Raw genomic sequence first — 21,754 nt, forward strand, 5'->3', positions numbered from 1 at the left:
AGTAGCTCAGGGTGACAGAACTAATAGGTAGGAGAGCCAGCACTGGGTCGTCTGAATCCCTAGCTCACCTTGTATGACACACTGAGTTATGTCTGATACCCACCAAATATCTAGGAAGGGCAAATCCTTTTTCCCATTTGAAGGGTGGGGAAAAAGAGGCTAGATTGTTCAGGCAGGTCAGACAACTTGGCTGACTATCTCCCTACAAGCTCTTGATGAAAGGCATTATCATTCTATAACTTCTGCTCTTATGGTCAAGGGAAATAGTGGTCTGACTGACAAAAAGAAAATTTGTGTGTGTGTGAAGAATTATCAGATAACATGCCTTATATATTCTTTTGACTGAAAATTCTAATCTTCAGAGGAGGGAAAAACCTTCCAGCTTAAAATAAATTGTAACTATTGCAGAATGCCTTATATAAAATAATTTTATACACACACTTATATTTTTAATTCAACTTGGGAATACAAAGGTGGGGGCATGGGGTGAGGGAGAAGAAATATTGATTGTGTATCTACTATATGTTAGGCAATTTTACATATTATTTTTAATCTAATCTTCATAACAACCTTGTAATTTAGGTATTCTTTTTTTTTTTTTTTTTTTAAATATTTATTTATTTATTTATTTATTTATGGCTGTGCTGGGTCTTCATTTCTGTGCGAGGGCTTTCCCCAGTTGTGGCAAGCGGGGGCCACTCTTCATTGCGGTGCGCGGGCCTCTCACCATCGCGGCCTCCCTTGTTGCGGAGCACAGGCTCCAGACGCGCAGGCTCAGTAGTTGTGGCTCACGGGCCCGGCTGCTCCGTGGCATGTGGGATCTTCCCAGACCAGGGCTCGAACCCGTGTCCCCTGCATTAGCAGGCAGACTCTCAACCACTGCACCACCAGGGAAGCCCCAATTTAGGTATTCTTAACCTTCTTTTATTTGGAAGGAAATAAAGACTCCTGGAGTTTGCCCATAAAGCTAATAACTGTGAGAAGCAGCTTTGAACTACTCATGTTCTTCTCTTTGTGTCTTGCTAACTCTAGAAAGATAAACCTAAATGAATGCTATTTTATTATCATTAAAAAATTATATTCCCCATTGTTTTGGAAATTTGAAAGAACAGACATATATGAAGAAAATAAAAGTCAATTGTAATGTCACCACCCAAACATAACTGCTGTGAACAATTCAGTTATCTCTCTCTCTCTCTTTCTCTCTCTCTATATGTTTAAATATAAATATATGTGTATATACACACATATATAAACACACACACATATATACATGTCAGGATTATATATATATATATATATATATATATATACACACATACATACATATATATTTAACATCTTTATTGGAGTATAATTGCCTTACAATGGTGTGTTAGTTTCTGCTTGATAACAAAGTGAATCAGCTATACATATACATATGTTCCCACATCTCCTCCCTGTTGCGTCTCCCTCCCACCCCTCTAGGTGGTCACAAAGCACCGAGCTGATCTCCCTGTGCCACGTGGCTGCTTCCCACCAGCTAGCTATCCATTTTACATTTGGTAGTGTATATATGTCCATGCCACTCTCTCACTTCATCCCACCTTACCCTTCCCCCTCCCCGTATCCTCAAGTCAATTCTCTATGTCTGCGTCTTTATTCCTGTCCTGCCCCTAGGTTCTCCAGAACCATTTTTTTTTGTTTTTTTTTAGATTCCATATATATGTGTTAGCATACAGTATTCGTTTTTCTCTTTCTGACTTACTTCACTCTGTATGACAGACTCTAGGTCCATCCACCTCACTACAGATAACTCAATTTTGTTTCTTTTTATGGCTGAGTAATATTCCATTGTATATATGTGCCACATCTTCTTTATCCATTCATCTGTCAGTGTACACTTAGGTTGCTTCCATGTCCTGGCTATTGTAAATAGAGCTGCAATGAACACTGTGGTACATGACTCTTTTTTTTTTTAATTTTTAATGTATTTTATTTATTTTTTTATACAGTAGGCTCTTATTAGTTATCCATTGTATACATATTAGTGTATATATGTCAATCCCAATCTCCCAATTCATCACACCACCACCACCCTCTTGCCACTTTCCCCCCTTGGTGTCCATACATTTGTTATCTACATCTGTGTCTCAATTTCTGCCCTGCAAACCGGTTCATCTGTACCATTGTTCTAGGTTCCACATATATGCATTAATATACGATATTTGTTTTTCTCTTTCTGGCTTACTTCACTCTGTATGACAGTCTCTAGATCCATCCACGTCTCTACAAATGACCCAATTTCGTTCCTTTTTATGGCTGAGTAATATTCCATTGTATATATGTACCACATCTTCTTTATCCATTCGTCTGTCGGTGGGCATTTAGGTTGCTTCCATGTCCTGGCTATTGTAAATAGTGCTGCAATGAACATTGGGGTGCATGTGTCTTTTTTTTTTTTTAATTATTTATTTATTTATTTTTGGCTGTGTTGGGTCTTTGTTTCTGTGCGAGGGCTTTCTCTAGCTGTGGCAAGCGGGAGCCATTCTTCATCGCGGTGCGCGGGCCTCTCACTATCGCGGCCTCTCTTGTTGCGGAGCACAGGCTCCAGACATGCAGGCTCAGTAGTTGTGGCTCACGGGCCTAGTTGCTCCACGGCATGTGGGATCTTCCCAGACCAGGGCTCGAACCCGTGTCCCCTGCATTGGCAGGCAGATTCTCAACCACTGCGCCACTAGGGAAGCCCGCATGTGTCTTTTTGAATTATGGTTTTCTCTGTGTATATGCCCAGTAGTGGGATTGCTGGGTCATATGGTAATTCTATTATTAGTTTTTTAAGGAACCTCCATACTGTTCTCCATAGTGGCCGTATCAATTTGCATTCCCACCAACAGTGCAAGAGGGTTCCCTTTTCTCCACACCCTCTCCAGCATTTGTTGTTCGTAGATTTTCTGATGATGCCCATTCTGACTGGTGTGAGGTGACACCTCATTGTAATTTTGATTTGCGTTTCTCTAATACTTACTGATGCTGAGCAGCTTTTCATGTGCTTCGTGGCCATCTGTATGTCTTCTTTGGAGAAATGTCTATTTAGGTCTTCTGCCCATTTTTGCATTGGGTTGTTTGTTTTTTTAATATTGAGCTGCATGAGCTGTTTATATATTTTGGAGATTAATCCTTTGTCCGTTGATTCACTTGCAAATATTTTCTCCCATTCTGAGGGTTGTCTTTTCGTCTTGTTTGTAGTTTCCTTTGCTTTGCAAAAGCTTTGAAGTTTCATTAGGTCCCATTTGTTTATTTTTGTTTTTACTTCCATTACTCTAGGAGGTGGATCAAAAAAGATCTTGCTGTGATTTATGTCAAAGAGTGTTCTGCCTATGTTTTCCTCTAAGAGTTTTATAGTGTCTGGCCTTACATTTAGGTCTCTAATCCATTGTGAGTTTATTTTTGTGTATGGTGTTAAGGAGTGTTCTAATTTCACTCTTTTACATGTAGCTGTCCAGTTTTCCCGGCACCACTTATTGAAGAGACTGTCTTTTCTCCATTGCATATCCTTGCCACCTTTGTCATACATTAGTTGACCATAGGTGTGTGTGTTTATCTCTGGGCTTTCTATCCTTTTCCATTGATCTATATTTCTGTTTCTGTGCCAGTACCATATTGTCTTGATTAGTGTAGCTTTGTAATATATTCTGAAGTCAGGGAGTCTGATTCCTCCAGCTCCGTTTTTTTCCCTCAAGACTGCTTTGGCTATTCGGGGTCTTTTGTGTCTCCATACAAATTTTAAGATGATTTGTTCTAGTTCCGTAAAAAAATGCCATTGGCAATTTGATAGGGATTGCATTGAATCTGTAGATTGCTTTGGGTAGTATAGTCATTTTCACAATATTGATTCTTCCAATCCAAGAACATGGTATATCTCTCCATCTGTTGGTATCATCTTTAATTTCTTTCATCAGTGTCTTATAATTTTCTGCATACAGCTCTTTTGTCTCCCTAGGTAGGTTTATTCCTAGGTATTTTATTCTTTTTGTTGCAATGGTAAATGGGAGTGTTTCCATAATTTCTCTTTCAGATTTTTCATCATTAGTGTTTAGGAATGCAAGAGATTTGTGTGAATTAATTTTGTCTCCTGCAACTTTACCAAATTCATTGATTAGCTCTAGTAGTTTTCTGGTGGCATTTTTAGGATTCTCTATGTATAGTATCATGTCATCTGCAAACAGTGACAGTTTTACTTCTTCTTTTCCAATTTGTATTCCTTTTATTTCTTTTTCTTCTCTAATTGCCATGGCTAGGACTTCCAAAACTATGTTGAATAATGGTGGTGAGAGTGGACATCCTTGTCTCGTTCCTGATCTTAGAGGAAATGCTTTCAGTTTTCCACCATTGAGAATGATGTTTGCTGTGGGTTTGTCATATATGGCCTTTATTATGTTGAGGTAGGTTCCCTCTATGCCCACTTTCTGGAGGGTTTTTATCATCAATGGGTGTTGAATTTTGTCCAAAGCTTTTTCTGCATCTATTGAGTTGATCATATGGTTTTTATTCTTCAATTTGTTCATATGGTGTATCACATTGATTGATTTGCGTATATTGTAGAATCCTTGCATCCCTGGGATAAATCCCACTTGATCGTGGTGTATGATCCTTTTAATGTGTTGTTGGATTCTGTTTGCTAGTATTTTGTTGAGGATTTTTGCATCTATATTCATCAGTGATATTGGTCTGAGTCTTCTCCCTTTTTTTCTTGATGAGTCTGGCTAATGGTTTATCAATTTTGTTTATCTTCTCAAAGAACCAACTTTTAGTTTTATTGATCTTTGGTATTGTTTCCTTCATTTCTTTTTCATTTATTTCTGATCTGATCTTTATGATTTCCTTCCTTTTGCTAACTTTAGGGTTTTTTTTGTTTTTCTTTCTCTAACTGCTTTAGGTGTAAGGTTAGGTCGTTTACTTGAGATTTTTCTTGTTTCTTGAGGTAGGATTGTATTGCTATAAACTTCCCTCTTAGAACTGCTTTTGCTGCATCCCATAGGTTTTGGGTTGTCGTGTTTTCATTGTCATTTGTTTCTAGGTATTTTTTGATCTCCTCTTTGATTTCTTCAGTGACCTCTTGGTTATTAAGTAGTATATTGTTTAGCCTCCATGTGTTTGTATTTTTTACAGACTTTTTCCTGTAATTGATATCTAGTCTCATAGTGTTGTGGTCAGAAAAGATACTTGATACAATTTCAGTTTTCTTAAATTGACCAAGGCTTGATTTGTGACCCAAGATATGATCTATCCTGGAGAATGTTCAGTGAGCACTTGAGAAGAAAGTATATTCTGTTGTTTTTGGATGCAATGTCCTATAAATATCAATTAAGTCCATCTTGTTTAATATATTATTTAAAGCTTGTGTTTCCTTATTTATTTTCATTTTGGATCATCTGTCCATTGGTGAAAGTGGGGTGTTAAAGTCCCCTACTATGATTGTGTTACTATTGATTTCCCCTTTTATGGCTGTTAGCATTTGCCTTATGTATTGAGGTGCTCCAATGTTGGGTGCATAAATATTGACAATTGTTATATCTTCTTCTTGGATTGATCCCTTGATCATTATGTAGTATCCTTCTTTGTCTCTTGTAATAGTGTTTATTTTAAAGTCTGTTTCGTCTGATATGAGAATTGCTACTCCAGGTTTCTTTTGATTTCCATTTGCATGGAATATCTTTTTCCATCCCCTCACTTTCAGTCTGTATGTGTCCCTACGTCTGAAGTGGGTCTCGTGTAGACAGCATATATATGGGTCTTGTTTTTGTATCCATTCAGCCAGTCTATGTATTTTGGTGGGAGCATTTAATCCATTTACATTTAAGGTAATTATCGATATGTATGTTCCTATTACCATTTTCTTAATTGTTTTGGGTTTGTTACTGTAAATCTTTTCCTTCTCTTGTGTTTCCTGCCTAGAGAAGTTCTTTTAGCATTTGTTGTAAAGCTGGTTTGGTGGTGCTGAGTTCTCTTAGCTTTTGCTTACCTGTAAAGGTTTTAATTTCTCCATCGAATCTGAATGAGATCCTTGCTTGGTAGAGTAATCTTGGTTGTAGGTTTTTCCCTTTCATCACTTTAAATATGTCTTGCCACTCCCTTCTGGCTTGCAGAGTTTCTTCTGAAAGATCAGCTGTTAACCTTATGGGGATTCCCTTGTATATTATTTGTTGTTTTTCCCTTGCTGCTTTTCATATTTTTTCTTTGTGTTTAATTTTTGAAAGTTTGATTAATATGTGTCTTGGCATGCTTCTCCTTGGATTTGTCCTGTATGGGACTCTCTGCATTCCTGAATTTGATTGACTGTTTCCTTGCCCATGTTAAGGAAGTTTTCAACTATCATCTCTTCAAATATTTTCTCAGTCTCTTTCTTTTTCTCTTCTTCTTCTGGGACCCCTATAATTCGAATGTTGGTGCGTTTAATGTTTTCCCAGAGGTCTCTAAGACCGTCCTCAATTATTTTCATTCTTTTTTCTTCATTCTGCTCTGCAGTAATTATTTCTACTATTTTATCTTCCAGGTCACTTATCATTCTTCTGCCTCAGTTATTCTGCTATTGATTCCTTCTAGAGAATTTTAAATTTCATTTATTGTGCTGTTCATCATTGTTTGTGTACTCTTTAGTTCTTCTAGGTCCTTGTTAAATGTTTCTTGTATTTTCTCCATTCTATTTTCAAGATTTTGCATCATCTTTAGTATCATTACTCTGAATTCTTTTTCAGGTAGACTGCCTATTTTCTCTTCATTTGTTCGGTCTGTTGGGTTTTTACCTTGCTCCTTCATCTGCTGTGTTTCTCTGTCTTCTCATTTTGCTCAACTTACTGTGTTTGGGGTCTCCTTTACACAGCCTGCAGGTTCGTAGTTCCCGTTGTTTTTGGTGTCTGCCCCCAGTGGCTAAGGTTGGTTCAGTGGATTGTGTAGGCTTCCTGGTGGAGGGGACTGGTGCCTGTTCTGGTGGATGAGGCTGGATCTTGTCTTTCTGGTGGGCAGGACCGCGTCTGGTGGTGTGTTTTGGGGTGTCTGTGACCTTATCATGATTTTAGGCAGCCTCTCTGCTAGTGGGTGGCGTTGTGTTCCTGTCTTGCTAGTTGTTTGGCATAGGGTGTCCAGCACTGTAGCTTGCTGGTTGTTGAGTGGAGGTGGGTCTTAGCGTTGAGGTGGAGATCTCTGGGAGAGCTTTTGCCATGTGATATTATGTGGAGCCAGGAGGTCTCTGGTGGACCAATATCCTGAACGTGGCTCTCCCACCTCAGAGGCACAGGCCTGACACCCGGCCGGTGCACCAAGACCCTGTCAGCCACACAGCTCAGAGGAAAAGGGAGAAAAAAAGAAAGAAAGAGAAAAATAGAATAAAAAGAAATAAAGTTATTAAAATAAAAAATAAAAAAAAATTAAAAATAAAAAGAATTAAAAAGTAATTAAAAAAAAAAGAAGAAAGAAAGAGAGCAGCCAAACCAAGAAACAAATCCACCAATGATAACAAGCGCTAAAAACTATACTAAAGAAAAAAACAAAAAAACTGACAGACAGAACCCTAGGGCAAATGGTAAAAGCAAAGCTATCCAGACAAAAATCACACAAAGAAGCATACCTATACACACTCACAAAAAGAGAAAAAGGAAAAAAAATATATATCTATATACAAAAAAAGGAAGAGAGCAACCAAATCAATAAACAAATCTACCAATGATAATAAACTCTAAATACTAAACTAAGATAAACATGAAACCAGAAACCAGTCAGTCGCATACAGCAAATCCTAAGTCTGCAGTTGCTCCCAAAGTCTACTGCCTCAATTTTGGGATGGTTTGTTGTCTATTCAGGTATTCCACAGATGCAGGGTACATCAAGTTGACTGTAGAGATTTAATCCGCTGCTCCTGAGGCTGCTGGGAGAGATTTCCCTTTCTCTTCTTTGTTCGCACAGCTCCTGGGGTTCAGCTTTGGATTTGGACCCGCCTCTGCGTGTAGGTCACCTGAGGGCGTCTGTTCCCACCCAGACAGGATTCGGGCACTGTGGCTCACTCAGGCCGGGGGGAGGGAGGGGTACGGATGCAGGGTGAGCCTGCAGCGGCAGAGGCCAGCGTGACGTTGCACCAGCCTGAGGTGTGCCGTGTGTTCTCCTGGGGAAGTTGTCCCTGGATCACGGGACCCTGGCAGTGGCAGGATGCACAGGCTCCCGGGAAGGGAGGTGTGGATAGTGACCTGTGCTTGCACACTGGGTTCTTGGTGGCTGCAGTAGCAGCCTTAGCCTCTCACGCCCGTCTCTGGGGTCCACGCTGATAGCCGTGGCTCGCGCCTGTCTCTGGAGCTTGTTTAGGCCGTGCTCTGAATCCCCTCTCCTCGCGCACCTTGAAACAATGGTCTCTTGCCTCTTTGGCAGCTCCAGACCTTTTCCCGGACTCCCTCCCGGCTAGCTGTGGTGCACTAGCCCCCTTCAGGCTGTGTTCACGCCGCCAACCCCAGTCCTCTCCCTGCGATCCGACCGAAGCCCGAGCCTCGGCTCCCAGCCCCAGCCCGCCCTGGTGGGTGAGCAGACAAGCCTCTCGGGCTGGTGAGTGCTGGTCGGCACCGACCCTCTGTGCGGGAATCTCTCCGCTTTGCCCTCCACACCCCTGTGGCTGTGCTCTCCTCCGTGGCTCCGAAGCTCCCCCCTCCCCCACCCGCAGTCTCTGCCCGCGAAGGGTCTTCCTAGTGTGTGGAGACCTTTCCTTCTTCACAGCTCCCTCCCACTGGTGCAGGTCCCATCCCTATTCTTTTGTGTCTGTTTTTCCTTTCTTCTTTTGCCCTGCCCAGGTACGTGGGGAGTTTCTTGCCTTTTGGGAGGTCTGAGGTCTTCTGCCAGCGTTCAGTAGGTGTTCTGTAGGAGTTGTTCCACATGTAGATGTATTTCTGATGTATTTGTGGGGAGGAAGGTGATCTCCACGTCTTACTCCTCTGCCATATTGAAGGTCTTATCAGGATTATATTTTAAGTATAGTTTTATAACTGTATTTTGAACTTAACACATTTAAAATTTTTCTCCATATTAGTCTAAAAAGAAAACATGATTAATGTCTGAAGTATTTTATTGTATGATGTGCCATAATTTATTTAACCGTCCCCTTTTGGTGGGGGAATATTTACATTGTTTTCTCTATCCTCTCTCGTTTTTAACTGAGGAGGAATAAACTAAACTAAATCAAACACAGAAAAACCTCTGCTTTGGCCTAAAAGAGAGGGAGCCAGAGGTAATAAAATTTTATTTTGATTTTAAAAGTCTTTGTTTACGGGTAAATTATCCCATGTTATGAACTGCCGGAAGCCATTTTTTCCATTTGCTTTTTTATAAAATTAGACTATTGCATGATATACTAATGGGTTTGATGAATGGTAGTCAGTGGAATCTGTTGGGTAAAATGCAGGTTAGTAGGAGTTTGTTTACAACAAGGCTAGGTTTTGAGCCAGCCACTCAGATGATTGGCCTATGAAGGCCAAATCATTTAGTTCTTAGAATCAGCTCCTTTTGCATCTACAAAGCAAGTGGCCTCTCTGTGACTTTCCATTCTTGTCCCTTTTCTTATAGAGCCCCCTTGGCCAACCGCAGGTTAAACCTAGCTCTGGCATACTTTGAAAAGGCAATTGACAATGTTATTGCTGCTAAGGGTGATAGGACATCAGATCTGGTTGGTCTTTACGAGGAAATTGCTCAGATCGAGCAGCTGAGGAGGAACCATGACCAGGCCGTCCAGTACTTGCAGCAGGTAGGTGGGTTGGCTGAAGCCCCAGTCAGGTGGGCTTGTTTGGCCCCAGGCCCAGTTCCCAGGGCCAGGGACGCTTGGGCTTCTCAGAACAGGGGATGGGATCGATTTTCCTCCAGATCCACACAAGAGACCTTCCTCAACTTTAAATGACCTGGACAGAGAACAACGACTCACAGTGGGCCTATCTGCTGTGTGACCTGATTTAAGACAGCATTTCCCCTACCAGGCTTCCCTCACGTCTGTCTGTGCTGGGAAGAGGGAGCTGAGAAAGTCTACTCCAGGGAAAAAGGCCTTAGGGGCAACTGAACTTAAGTCTTTAGCAAATGCAAAGGACTTTTTAAATGAAAATTTATGATATTTTGGTGCAATACCGTCATTTGTCCGTTAAACTAGTCTAGCTGGTTGTATCTCAAAGTTTATGGTTAAACCACCATAAGTGTGTTTTGCTTGTAGGTAAGTAATTTGACAAATGCAGAGGGGAAAACAAAACTAAACATACAAAGGAATGAGTTTATCATAATGGAAACAGAGTAGGGCACTATATGTATCATGTACTTGAAACGTCCCTTGAAACTGCTAGTTAAATTCACCTTTTCTCTCCTCAAATGAGAACCATGCTCATGGCCTCAGGTATCTCTCATAACCCAAAACAGATCACAGTACTGGATTTCCTGTATCACAGAAAAGGTGTAATGCCATCCAACAGTGTATGTGAAAACAGTCTGCTACTGAAGAAAAGGCATTGCAGACAATCCAAAAATCCAAGGTTATTAACATCACACAATGGAGAGATGTTAGGGAATGCTGCCTTGAAAGCAGGGAGTCCACTGCTTACAGAGAAAGCCAATCTGGTGTGTCCAAGACTCTCTTAAAGCAGTGGTCAGATCAGATCAGAATGGATAAAACAATAAATAATCAGTGTTTCCTAATGACAACAAAAATAATAGTTCAAATTTATGGAATGCTTTTACCATGTGCACTTGAGGATATATTAATTCATTTAATCCATGAAATAAGCATATGAAGTAAGTGCCATTTTTTTTTTTTTTTTTATCTTAAGGATGAGGAAACTGAAGCCCAAAGAACTATAGCTAATTCAGTTGAAGTTGTGTAGCTAACAAGTGGGGTTCTAGGGATTTGAACTCAGAAAATTTGACTCCAGAGCCTGTACTCATAACAACTCTGCACAGTGTCTTAGCTCTAAAGTATTGTCTGATAATCTCTGGAGTTCCTTGAAACACCTCATGGTGTTTGGCCTGTGACAAATGAAGTACAGGTGGCTCTTCTCTTGCTGGTGCGTGTGGACTGGATGTTTTCTGTCTTCTTTCTCTTTCCAGATTGTTACTCCTTCCATTTCAGTTCAGATAATAATAATAATAAAATCTGTACTTCTCTAGTGCTTACTACATTCCAGGTGATATTCCCAACACTTTACATGTATTCATTTAATCTTTACAACTGTTTGTGATAAATACTATTTTTGTCACCCCTGTTTTATAGTCAGAGAAATTAGTGACTTGCCTTATGTTACAGTAAATGGCTGAGCTAAGATGGGAACCCACGAAGTATGGCTCTAGGATTCATGCTTCACTAGACTTTTTTTTGATACTGAGCCTTTGAGAGGCTGAGCTAAAGTTATGATTTTATTTCTGCTATGAAATGTAATAAAAATAATCATAGCTGACATTTATTGAGAACTGACCATGTGAAGGGTACTGTGCCCGGTGCTTTGCGTGCACCATCTCATTTAATCTTTCCCAAACCCTAATCAATGGAAACTAAATATTCCTTCTACATATGAAGGTAAAATTCCTTGCTCAAGACGCACAGCTAGGAAGTAGCAGAGCTGGGACTCAAACTCATCTCTCGCGTAACTCTATGATTATATACATATCAGCTTTCAGTCAACTAACAATTCTATGAGAGCTACTATAAAATCCACAGTGAAACACTGTCATTTGGGTACTTAGCTGGTCATGATTTTCTCTATTCCAGGGCCATTCTATCTGTGTTTCTTTGTTCACTGAAGTCAGCCCCCAAGCTGCAGAGGCGAGCGCGTTACTAGCCAAGGCTGATGCCACGTCTGGAGAGGCCCAACACAGGGGTAGGTAGAAGAGGTGGTTTTGCAGATATTAACACTTCCCGGTCATAGGAGGGAAGCACATTGGCAAATGGAATGGTCTATCTATCAATATGGACAGATTATAAGTAGCTATTCATGTCTGTGATGGAAAGATAAGACTGGCTACCATTTTGTAGGAAATCATTTAAGCATGAATTTAGGCACAATCCTATCTCCCCAAATTAGTTGGAACATCAAAACCAGTAAGATCAACTGATTTCCATTTCCTTTATTCCCTTAGAGTCTCAGCAAAACTCACCTGCATAAAGAGCAGAAATCCTCCACGCTATGAATGTGACCCGAGATGTATCAGTTAGTGAGGAGGTCCAGTGATAAAAGAGAAAAACGTTGGCTCCTCCCCTCATCTTCCTCCACTCTCAGCCTCCTTGACTCTTCCTCTGGCTTATATGAGAGAATGTTTGTAGCAGCTAGAATTTTCTTGATTTATATTCAAAAGTGAGGTACTGGGGGTTCTAGAGGAAAGCCAAGTCATGAACTCATGCAACAGTAGTCCTTCCTTAGGCAGAGTCATCCTTTTCAAAGTGGGCAGCTTTGGGAGAGACGCAAAGGATCTGGTAAGGGAGGACACTGTCCCATGCTCACCCGGCTTGATCCAATCAATGGACACGAATGTATTCAGTGGTTTATCGGGAGGAGTTGGGGATTTGTAAAGAATGTAACTTAAATATTTTTTAAATGTTGATTTTCTCTGCTTATAAAAGTAATCCATTTTGGTGGACATTATTTTCCAGTCATATATGAGAAAAAGAGAGAGAGAGGAAAAGTGTGTGTGTGTGTGTGTGTGTGTGTGTGTGTTTGTGTGTGTGTGAGAGAGAGAGAGAGGGAGGGAGGGAGGATATTATAGGGAAAACTTTGTGTCCTACTTTTTTCCACTCTTGTATTCCCCCATGTTATTAAATAAACTTTTTTTTTTAGTTTTCAGAAATTATTTGGATATTTTGAATATTGTTTTCTTTAGCATGAATGTTAATTGAAGCTTCGTATTCTGTGTTTTCTAGCTAATCCTCTTGCTCATTTAAAGAATGTCCTTGTGAATACTCACAGTATTTGTGCTCCATCTATATATTTGATTTTTTAAAAATTGGTGGGAATGTAAATTGATACAGCCACTATGGAGAACAGTATGGAGGTTCGTTAAAAAACTAAAAATAGAACTACCGTATGACCCAGCAATCCCACTACTGGGCATATACCCTGAGAAAACCATAATTCAAAAAGAGTCATGTACCACAGTGTTCACTGCAGCACTATTTACAATAACCAGGACATGGAACCAACTTAAATGTCCATCAACAGATGAATGGATAAAGAAGATGTGGCACATATATGCAGTGGAGTATTAGCCATAAAAAGAAATGAAATTGAGTTATTTGTAGTGAGGTGGATGGACCTAGAATCTGTCATACAGAGTGAAGTAAGTCAAAGAGAAAAACAAATACCGTATGCTAACACATATATATGGAATCTAAAAAAATTCCGTGAATGAATTTTTGGACTCATTCTGATGAACCTAGTGGCAGGGCAGGAATAAAGACGTAGACATTAGAGAGTGGACTTAAGGACATGGCGGGGAGGGGTAAGCTGGAGCGAAGTGAGAATAGCATCGACACATATACACTACCAAATGTAAAATAGATAGCTAGTGGGAAGCAGCAGCATAGCACAGGGAGATCAGCTCGGTGCTTTGCTATACCTAGAGAGGTGGGATGGGGAGTGTGGGAGGGAGGCTCATGGGGGAGGGGATGTGGGGATGTGTGTGTGCATGTGGCTGATTCACTTTGTTGTATGACAGAGACTAACACAGTATTGTGAAGCAGTTACACTCCAATCTATTACAAAAAATACAAAAAAAAATTAGTTATGGTTATTAAGAAATTTAATCTATTTGTGAATATGTAAAATTTGTTTTTGATGAGAAAAAGTTTATGATTATGGAGTTAGGAGATTCCAAGGGCACCTTAGTCTTTTCTTGGAAACAAACTTTTAACTTTAAGGAAAATCTGGATCGTCACCTCCTAGCATTCACTAAATTCCAGATGGATTATTATTTTTTACATCAAAACTAAAAAATATAAATTAGCCAGAAGAAAGTACAGTACTGGAATAAAATGTACTGAAGTTAAAAATTGGAGGAAAGAACTCTCTGAGCACACAAAGATATACCAGAAAAGAAGAGATTGATAGGTTTAATTATAAAAAGACCTAAGACTTGTGCCTGTCATGAAACACCATAAATAAAATAAAAAACAAACTCAACCAAGATGAACAGATAACCCAAATAGACCCTAATTATTAAAAAAAAAAAAAAAAAAAGGATTTGTAGTTAACTTTCTGAGAAGGAAATCTCCAAGCCCAGGTGATTTCACTGGGTAATTCTACTTAACATTTAAAGAAGAAATAACACCCATCCTACATAATCTTTTCATAAAATTGAGGAAGAGGGATTACTTCGCAACTCATCTTATGAGGCCAGCATCACCCTGATAACAAAATCAGGCAAAGACATTGGAAGAAAAAACAAAACCAAAACAAAAAAACCAACTATAGACCAATACCTTTCATGCACATAGATGTAAAAAATCCTCAACAAAATATATAGCACTATATAAAGAAAGAATAATGCACCATGATCAAGTGAGGTTTTTTCTTTGAGAATGTCAGGCTGGTTCAGTATTCAAACCTGAATCTTGTCAAATGATGCAGAAAAAGCATGTGACAAAATTTAACATCCTTTCATGATGGAAGGGGAACTTCCTCAATCTGATAAAAGGCCTGTACAAAACACCTACAGCTAACATCATGTTTAACAGTAAGACTGAATGCTTTCCTCTTAAGATTAAGAACAAGGGGAAGATGTTCACTCGCTACTCTTACTCAACATAGTACTGGAAGTCTTAGCCAGTGTAATAGGCAAGAAAAAGACATACAGCTTAGAAGAAATAAAATGGTCTCTATTTGTAGATAACATGACTGGCCAAGGAATCTAGAATTCCAAGGAATCTACAAATCTCCTAGATCTAGTAAGTGAGTTTAAGCTTCGCAAGGTCATAGGGTACAAGATCAACACACAAAAACCAGTCATATTTCTATATTAGCAAGGTACAACTGGAAACCAAAATTTTTAAAGATATCGTTTACAATGGTCCCCTCCTCCCAAGTGAAACACTTAGGTATAAATCTAACAAAATATATACAGGATCTATGTCCTGAAAACTACAAAATCCTGATCAAAGAGGTCAGAGATGACCTAAATAAATGGAGACACACTGTGTTCTTGGATTGGAAGGCTCCATATAGTAAAGAGGTCAGTTCTTCCCAAATCAGTCTATGGATTTAATGCAATTATGATCAAAATCCCAGCAGCAATTTTTGTAAATATAGACAAGCCGACTCTAGAATTTATATGGGAAAGCAAAGAAACCAAGAAGTTAAAGCAATTTTTAAAAATAGTACAGTTGGAGAGAATCACACCACTTGATTTTAAGACTTCCTCTAAAGCAACAGTTAGCAAGAGTGGTATTGGTGAAGAGATAGACAGAAATCAGAATCATTGGAACACAAGGAGAGTCTAGAAATAGACTTAATTAATTAATGGCCAATTAATTTTTGACAAAGGTGCAAAAGCAATTCAATGTGTAAATGATAGTCTTTTCAGCAGATAGTATTGGAACAATTGGTATCCACACACCAAAAAAACCCCCCAAACACTCTCATATTGTACATAAACATTAACTCAAAATGAATCATTGTCCTAAATGTAAGAGCTAAAATTTACATTTACTTTACAATAATCAAGAAATAATATAAAACAGGAAAGATGCCAATTTTCTTCTATCAAATTGTCAACATTTTAAAAAGGGTAACATTTGTGATTGATGAGAACAATTTGATTACAAACTCCCTGAAGGGCAATTTGGCAGGATGTCACACATCTTACAACTATATATATTTTAAAACTGTAATGAGATCAAGCTTTCACCCATCCTATGTGAAAATTTTAAAAATTTGAAAATATCTAGCTTTTGCCAGACAGTGGGTAAACAGGTCTGCTCATTCATACCTGTTGGGAGTGATAGTGTAAATTGATATGAAATTGGGGAACCAATTTGATATATCTAGTAAAATTGAAAAGGAAACATGTATAAGGATGTTCACTGTGGCAGTATTTGTAATTGTGAAAAATTAGAAACAACCTTATCAATAAATGAAAGGAAAATTTGGTATATTAACTAGATAGACTCTTGTAGTGTTTAAAAGGGCTAGATTTTGGGAGTTCCCTGGTGGCCTAGTGGTTAGGATTCCAGGCTTTACTGCCACGGCCTGGGTTCAATCCCTGGTCGGGGAACTGAGATCTCGCAAGCCACGCAGCGTGGCTAAAATAAAATAAAATAAATAAAAGGACCAGATTTTATAAATAAAGAGAAGGTTAATTTTAAAAAACAGCATTAAGGAAAAAATAACTTGCATTTTTAGGACACAGAAAATACTACTGTTTATAGTTACATATATGTAAACATGAAAAATGAACTGCAAAGTAAGTAGAACTGCATCAAAATGTACATCAAAATGTAAACAGAGGCAGAGACTTCTGGCTGTGGCTTTGTAAAGAGGTCTGTATACACTCTCAACATACACAGCAAATGCACACACACACACACAAACTAAATAAAATGATCAAAAACACCCATTTCAGTGCACTGGAAATAGATAAGCAGCAAACAGATTGCAAATCATTCTCAAAAAACCGTTAGAGCTTTAGATAAAGAGAGAGTCTTTCTGGCATCTTGCGTGGGGCTGCTCCTGTCCATCCACTGCCCCAGCTTAGTCCTTGAGAATAGCAATTCTATCAGCATGGAGCTAGCCAAGAGAACCAGCAGCTTTGCTGGCAGAGGAGACCGCTGACTCAGTTTAGAGCAAGGGGCAAAACCCTACAGATTTATCAGATAAAAGTGGCCGACTTAGTAGGAAATGAATTGGGGATCGCCTGATATTTGTTAGCCTGAATTTGCTGTGCTGGTTGGTGTCAGTCGCAGGCCAATCATAAATTTTAACCGGAAGAACCTTGAAATGAGAGAGCCATAGAAAGGCTAGATGAGCTTTCCAACATCCCTGGCCAACTGGGAAACCACATACACATGCAGGGGACACTGGAGAGTCCAGCAGAAAGTAACAAGCAAAGGAGACTTGAAATGTGGCAGAGCTTTAAATGTACCCCCCAGTCTACATACAGATCACTCAACAGAGGATGAAAGACATAGACCACAGTGGCCATAACCAGGCTGGCCTTGGTGAGTGGGAGTCCAAGTTATTGAGCCCACTCCTGGTACCAAAATCTGTGTTAGAGTTCTCCAGAGAAACATAACCAACAGTATACATAGATAGAGATATCAAAGAGGAGCTTTATTGTAGAAATTGGCTCATACATGGTTATGGAGAATGAGAAGTACCACAATGTGCCTTCTGCAAGCTGAAGAACCAGGAATGCTGGTGGTATAATTTAGTCTGAGTCTGAAGGCCTGAGAACCAGGGGAGCTGATGGTGTAAATCCCAGTCTGAGGCCAAAGGCCTGAGAACTGGGGGACGTGGGGGCCACTGACGTAAGTCTTGGCGCCCAAAGGCCCAAAGGGCAGGAGTAGATGGATTTCTCAGCTCAAGAAAAGAAAGAGACAAATCGCTCTTCCTTTTCCCTTTTTTGATTCTATTCAGACCCTTAATGGATTGGGTAATTCCTGCCTATGTTAGTAAGGGTAGATCTTCTTTACTCAGTATACTAATTTAAATGCTAATATCTTCCAGAAATATCTTCACAGACACACCAGAAATGATTCTTTACCAGCCTATTTGGGATCCCTTAGCACAGTCAAGTTGACACACAAAATTAGCCATTGTAAGTACATATTTGGGGGCAGGGTTATATTGGAAATCTCTGTATTTTCCACTCAATTTTGCTATGAATGTAAAACTGCTCTAAAAAGTCTAATAATCAAAAACAAAAACAAAAAACAAACGCACACAAAAATAACACCAGAGCAAAGACATTAGCCTCCAAGCTCCATGGGGGAGACAGATTCTGTAGTTTAAAAACAAAACAAAACAAAATCCCACAAAGATGTATCAGAATCTGTGATTGCTCCTATATATTATCTAAAATGTACAGTTGTCAGCAAAAAAGAGACAAGAATACAAGGAGGCAGGAATCTGTGACTCAGAAAAATTGACTCTAGGGAATTCTCTGGCTGTCCAGTGGTTAGGACCCCATGCTTTCACTGCTGAGGGCCTGGGTTCAATTCCTGGTCAGGGAACTAAGATCCCGCAAGCCGAGCAGCACAGCCAAAAAAAATAAAGAAATAAAAATAAAGAAAAGAAAAGAAAAAGAACTTGACTGTAAGTGGGCTGGATGTTGGATTTAGCAAAGGCTTCAAAGCAGCTATCATAAATATGTTCAAAGAATTAAAGGAAACTGTTCAAAGAATTAAAAGAAAATATTATGAAAATTACTTAATAAATAGGAAATCTCAATAGAGAAATATAAACTACTTTTAAAAACCAGCTAAAATGGAAATTCTAGAGTTTTAAAATATAGTAACTGAATAAAAAATATGTTAATGATCACATCAGATTTGAGATGGCAGAAAAGATAGAAATAGCTCAAAAGTAGGTCACTAGAGATGATCCAATCCAAAGAACAGACATAGGAGATACTGAAGAGAAATGAACAGAGCATAAGAGATCTGTGGGACAATAGCAGATGTACCAACACTCACGTAATGAGAGCTGCATAAGGAGAGGAGAAAGAATGAGGCAGAAAAGCATCTAAAGAAATAATGGCCCCAGAGTTCCCAAATTTTTTTTTTTTAATTTTTTTTTTTTTATAGCTGCTTTATTTATTTATTTATTTATTTTTGGCTGTGTTGGGTCTTCGGTTCGTGCGAGGGCTCTCTCTAGTTGCGGCAAGCGGGGGCCACTCTTCATCGCGGTGCGCGGGCCTTTCACTATCGCGGCCCCTCCCGTTGCGGGGCACAGGCTCCAGACGCGCAGGCTCAGTAGTTGTGGCTCACGGGCCCAGCTGCTCCGTGGCATGTGGGATCTTCCCAGACCAGGGCTCGAACCCGTGTCCCCTGCGTTAGCAGGCAGATTCTCAACCACTGCGCCACCAGGGAAGCCCCAGAGTTCCCAAATTTGATAAAAATGTTATCCACAGATTCAAAAGTCTCAGTGCCAAGTAAGGTAAGCACAAAGAAAACCATAATTAGACACAAAGTCAAATTGCTGAATGACAAAGAGAAAATCTTAAAAGCAGCAGTGGAAAAACAACTCTGTACAGGGGAACAACAATAGGATTAATGGTTTATTTTTCATCAGATAAATGAAGGCTAGAAGGCAGTGGAATAATATGTTCAAAATACTGCAATAAAATTCAACCAAGAATTGTACAACCAGCAGAACTATCCTTCAAAAATGAAGGTGAGATAAAGATACTTCCTGATTAACAAAAACAGGGTTTGTTGGTAGCAGTCTTGCCCTAAAAGAAATACTAAAGGAAGCCATTAGGCTGAAAGAAAATGACAGCAGATGGTAACTCAAATCCACAGAAAGGAATGGAATTGGAACTGATAAGTATGTGGATAAACATAGTAGACTGTACACACATACACAAATATTCACCAACTTGTGAATGTGTAAACAAAATGTGATATATCCATATGATAGAAAACTACTCATCAATAAAAAGGAGTAAAGTACTAATTCATGCAACAACATGGATGAACCTCAAAAACAGTATGCTACATGAAAGAATCCAGCCTGAAAAGACTATATATTGTGTGATCACATCATGTATCATGATTATATAACTATATAAATTTACTAAAACCTTATCAGACTGTATAATTATAATGGGTGAATGTGTGGTATACAAATTATACCTTAATACAGTGGTTAAAAAAAATGTTAGTGGGCTGTTCCTGAGTGATGTGTATGGAGATAATGTTCATTTTCTTTTTGCTTCTCTGCATTTTCTAGATTGATTACATAAACATCTATTATGTTTGGAAAAAAAGACAACATTAGAAGTAAATTTGTAAACAATAACAACTGTATATTTAAAGTTCTTTGAAAATCAAAACTCACCCTCTCTCTCCACACACACATATACTGAACAGAAGCCCCGGTAAGCAGTAATCTCCATCAGATTTTAATTTAGCTAAAAACATAGTCTTGCGTTGCACTTGGGAGTTTAATATGATGGTTATTTTAGGTCTCAGGATAAGACTGTTCAGACATAAGCTTTCTTTTCCTACAGAAAGTCCATGCATTTCATCAAGAGAATAAAATCAGAACATCATCTGATATGCCATCAAATTATATCTCAGACTTTTTGAGGCTTTTATGAGTGCTGGAAAGAGGACAGGCATGGGCTTTAAGCATGCAATTGTCTAATTAATTTAGCTAAAGCTGAAATTAGACACTTGTAAAGGCTAGCATATTGCCTTAAATAATTGTTTCCCTTTTTTGCAGATGCTGTTGAGATATATTTTATAAAAAGCATCACTGCATATCAAACAACATTGGGCCCAGAGGATTATGAAACACTGACGACCATTGAAGAATTTTGCAAATGGCTTGTGCAAAATGGGGAAAAACAGGTAAATGTTATCAACTCATAAATGTAATTGCTAGATTGTTTATTAGATTGGGACAGCCTTTTTCATCTCATAATTCAGAAACTGGAGCTCAGAGAAGGCTCAGGTAAAGCCAGCAGTAAAAATAGGGCTGGTGCAGCTTGCAATATTAGTAAAGAAAAAGAAGTATTTTTCTTGTATCTTGAAACATGAGGTCCTTCAAATCCTGGACACATATAATCTCTGGTCTGGTAAATTTAATATTTTAAGTCAAAATTGGCTTTTATCTTTGGATATAGCTGATAGTTTCTTTTTCTCTTGATATATTATTTCCTTCTCAGTTTCCGGTCTTCAATTCTTTATTAATCAAACTTTTGTTTTCACATTAAAAAAACAGTTATAGAAAATGCTTTTGATTGCTGACCTTTTACTTAGAAGTCCCATGAGTCTAAACTGTTACTCAAAAACTCAAATACTTTATGTACTGAGTTCAGCATGAAAGCAGTGAAGACCTTTATTCGTCATGAGATCCCATGTGACTTTGACCTGACCAAGCCAACTTTATTCTTCCTCAGGCATGTGAGAAACAGGTGTGGATCTGACATGGTCTTGTTGGCCATGTGACAACCAGTTTAAGAGTAAGTTTCTAGGCACTTAATAAGTATGAATTTTTTTTCAAGGAATGAAGAAAAAGCTTTTTTTATTCCACATTTGAACATTTTTATAAATGATGACATTTTCTTTAGTTCTATTTTAATTGCCACTTGTAGAGGCAAAAAACCTTGTGGTGGTTTGTGACTTTTTTTTTTTTTACAGTGGCTGCAATATTTTTTGTTGGTTTCAAAGATTAATGTAAAGCCACGGATTGACCTAATATTTTAATTTAGTTTCCAAGAAAGTACTTGACCAGAATCTCATAGCTTATCCTTGTTATGTTCTGATACAGTGAACATCTTGACTTTGTGATAAGACACCAGTACCAATGCCTGACAGCTGTCTGCTTCTAACCAAGTGTACCAAGCTCCTAGACAGAGATGCAAAAGTGTCTTGAGTGCCAGGTGGCTCTGAATCTAAACCACAAGCAGGACTGTGGACAGGTCACCTTTACTACTAGGAAACAAGCTCCATGAGGACAAGGGTTTTGTCTGTTTTGTTCACTGCAGTGTCCCTAGTGCCTGAAACAGTAACTGGCACATAGTAGGTGCTCAATAACTATTGAGTTACTTTGCTGAA

General features: G+C 38.9%; 1 protein-coding gene across 1 annotated transcript in view; it reads left to right on the top strand.

The window, feature by feature from the left end:
- The window catches only part of TTC23L (tetratricopeptide repeat domain 23 like), a 66,867-nt gene that overhangs the window by 21,497 nt on the left and 23,616 nt on the right, over window positions 1–21,754 (top strand). Inside the window, 3 exon segments of the mRNA XM_068535223.1 lie at window positions 9,580–9,757; window positions 11,753–11,861; window positions 20,418–20,545. Of these exon segments, the coding sequence (XP_068391324.1) occupies window positions 9,580–9,757; window positions 11,753–11,861; window positions 20,418–20,545 (415 nt within the window).

Source organism: Eschrichtius robustus, chromosome 2 (assembly GCF_028021215.1).
Source record: "Eschrichtius robustus isolate mEscRob2 chromosome 2, mEscRob2.pri, whole genome shotgun sequence".
Lineage (NCBI taxonomy): Eukaryota > Metazoa > Chordata > Mammalia > Artiodactyla > Eschrichtiidae > Eschrichtius > Eschrichtius robustus.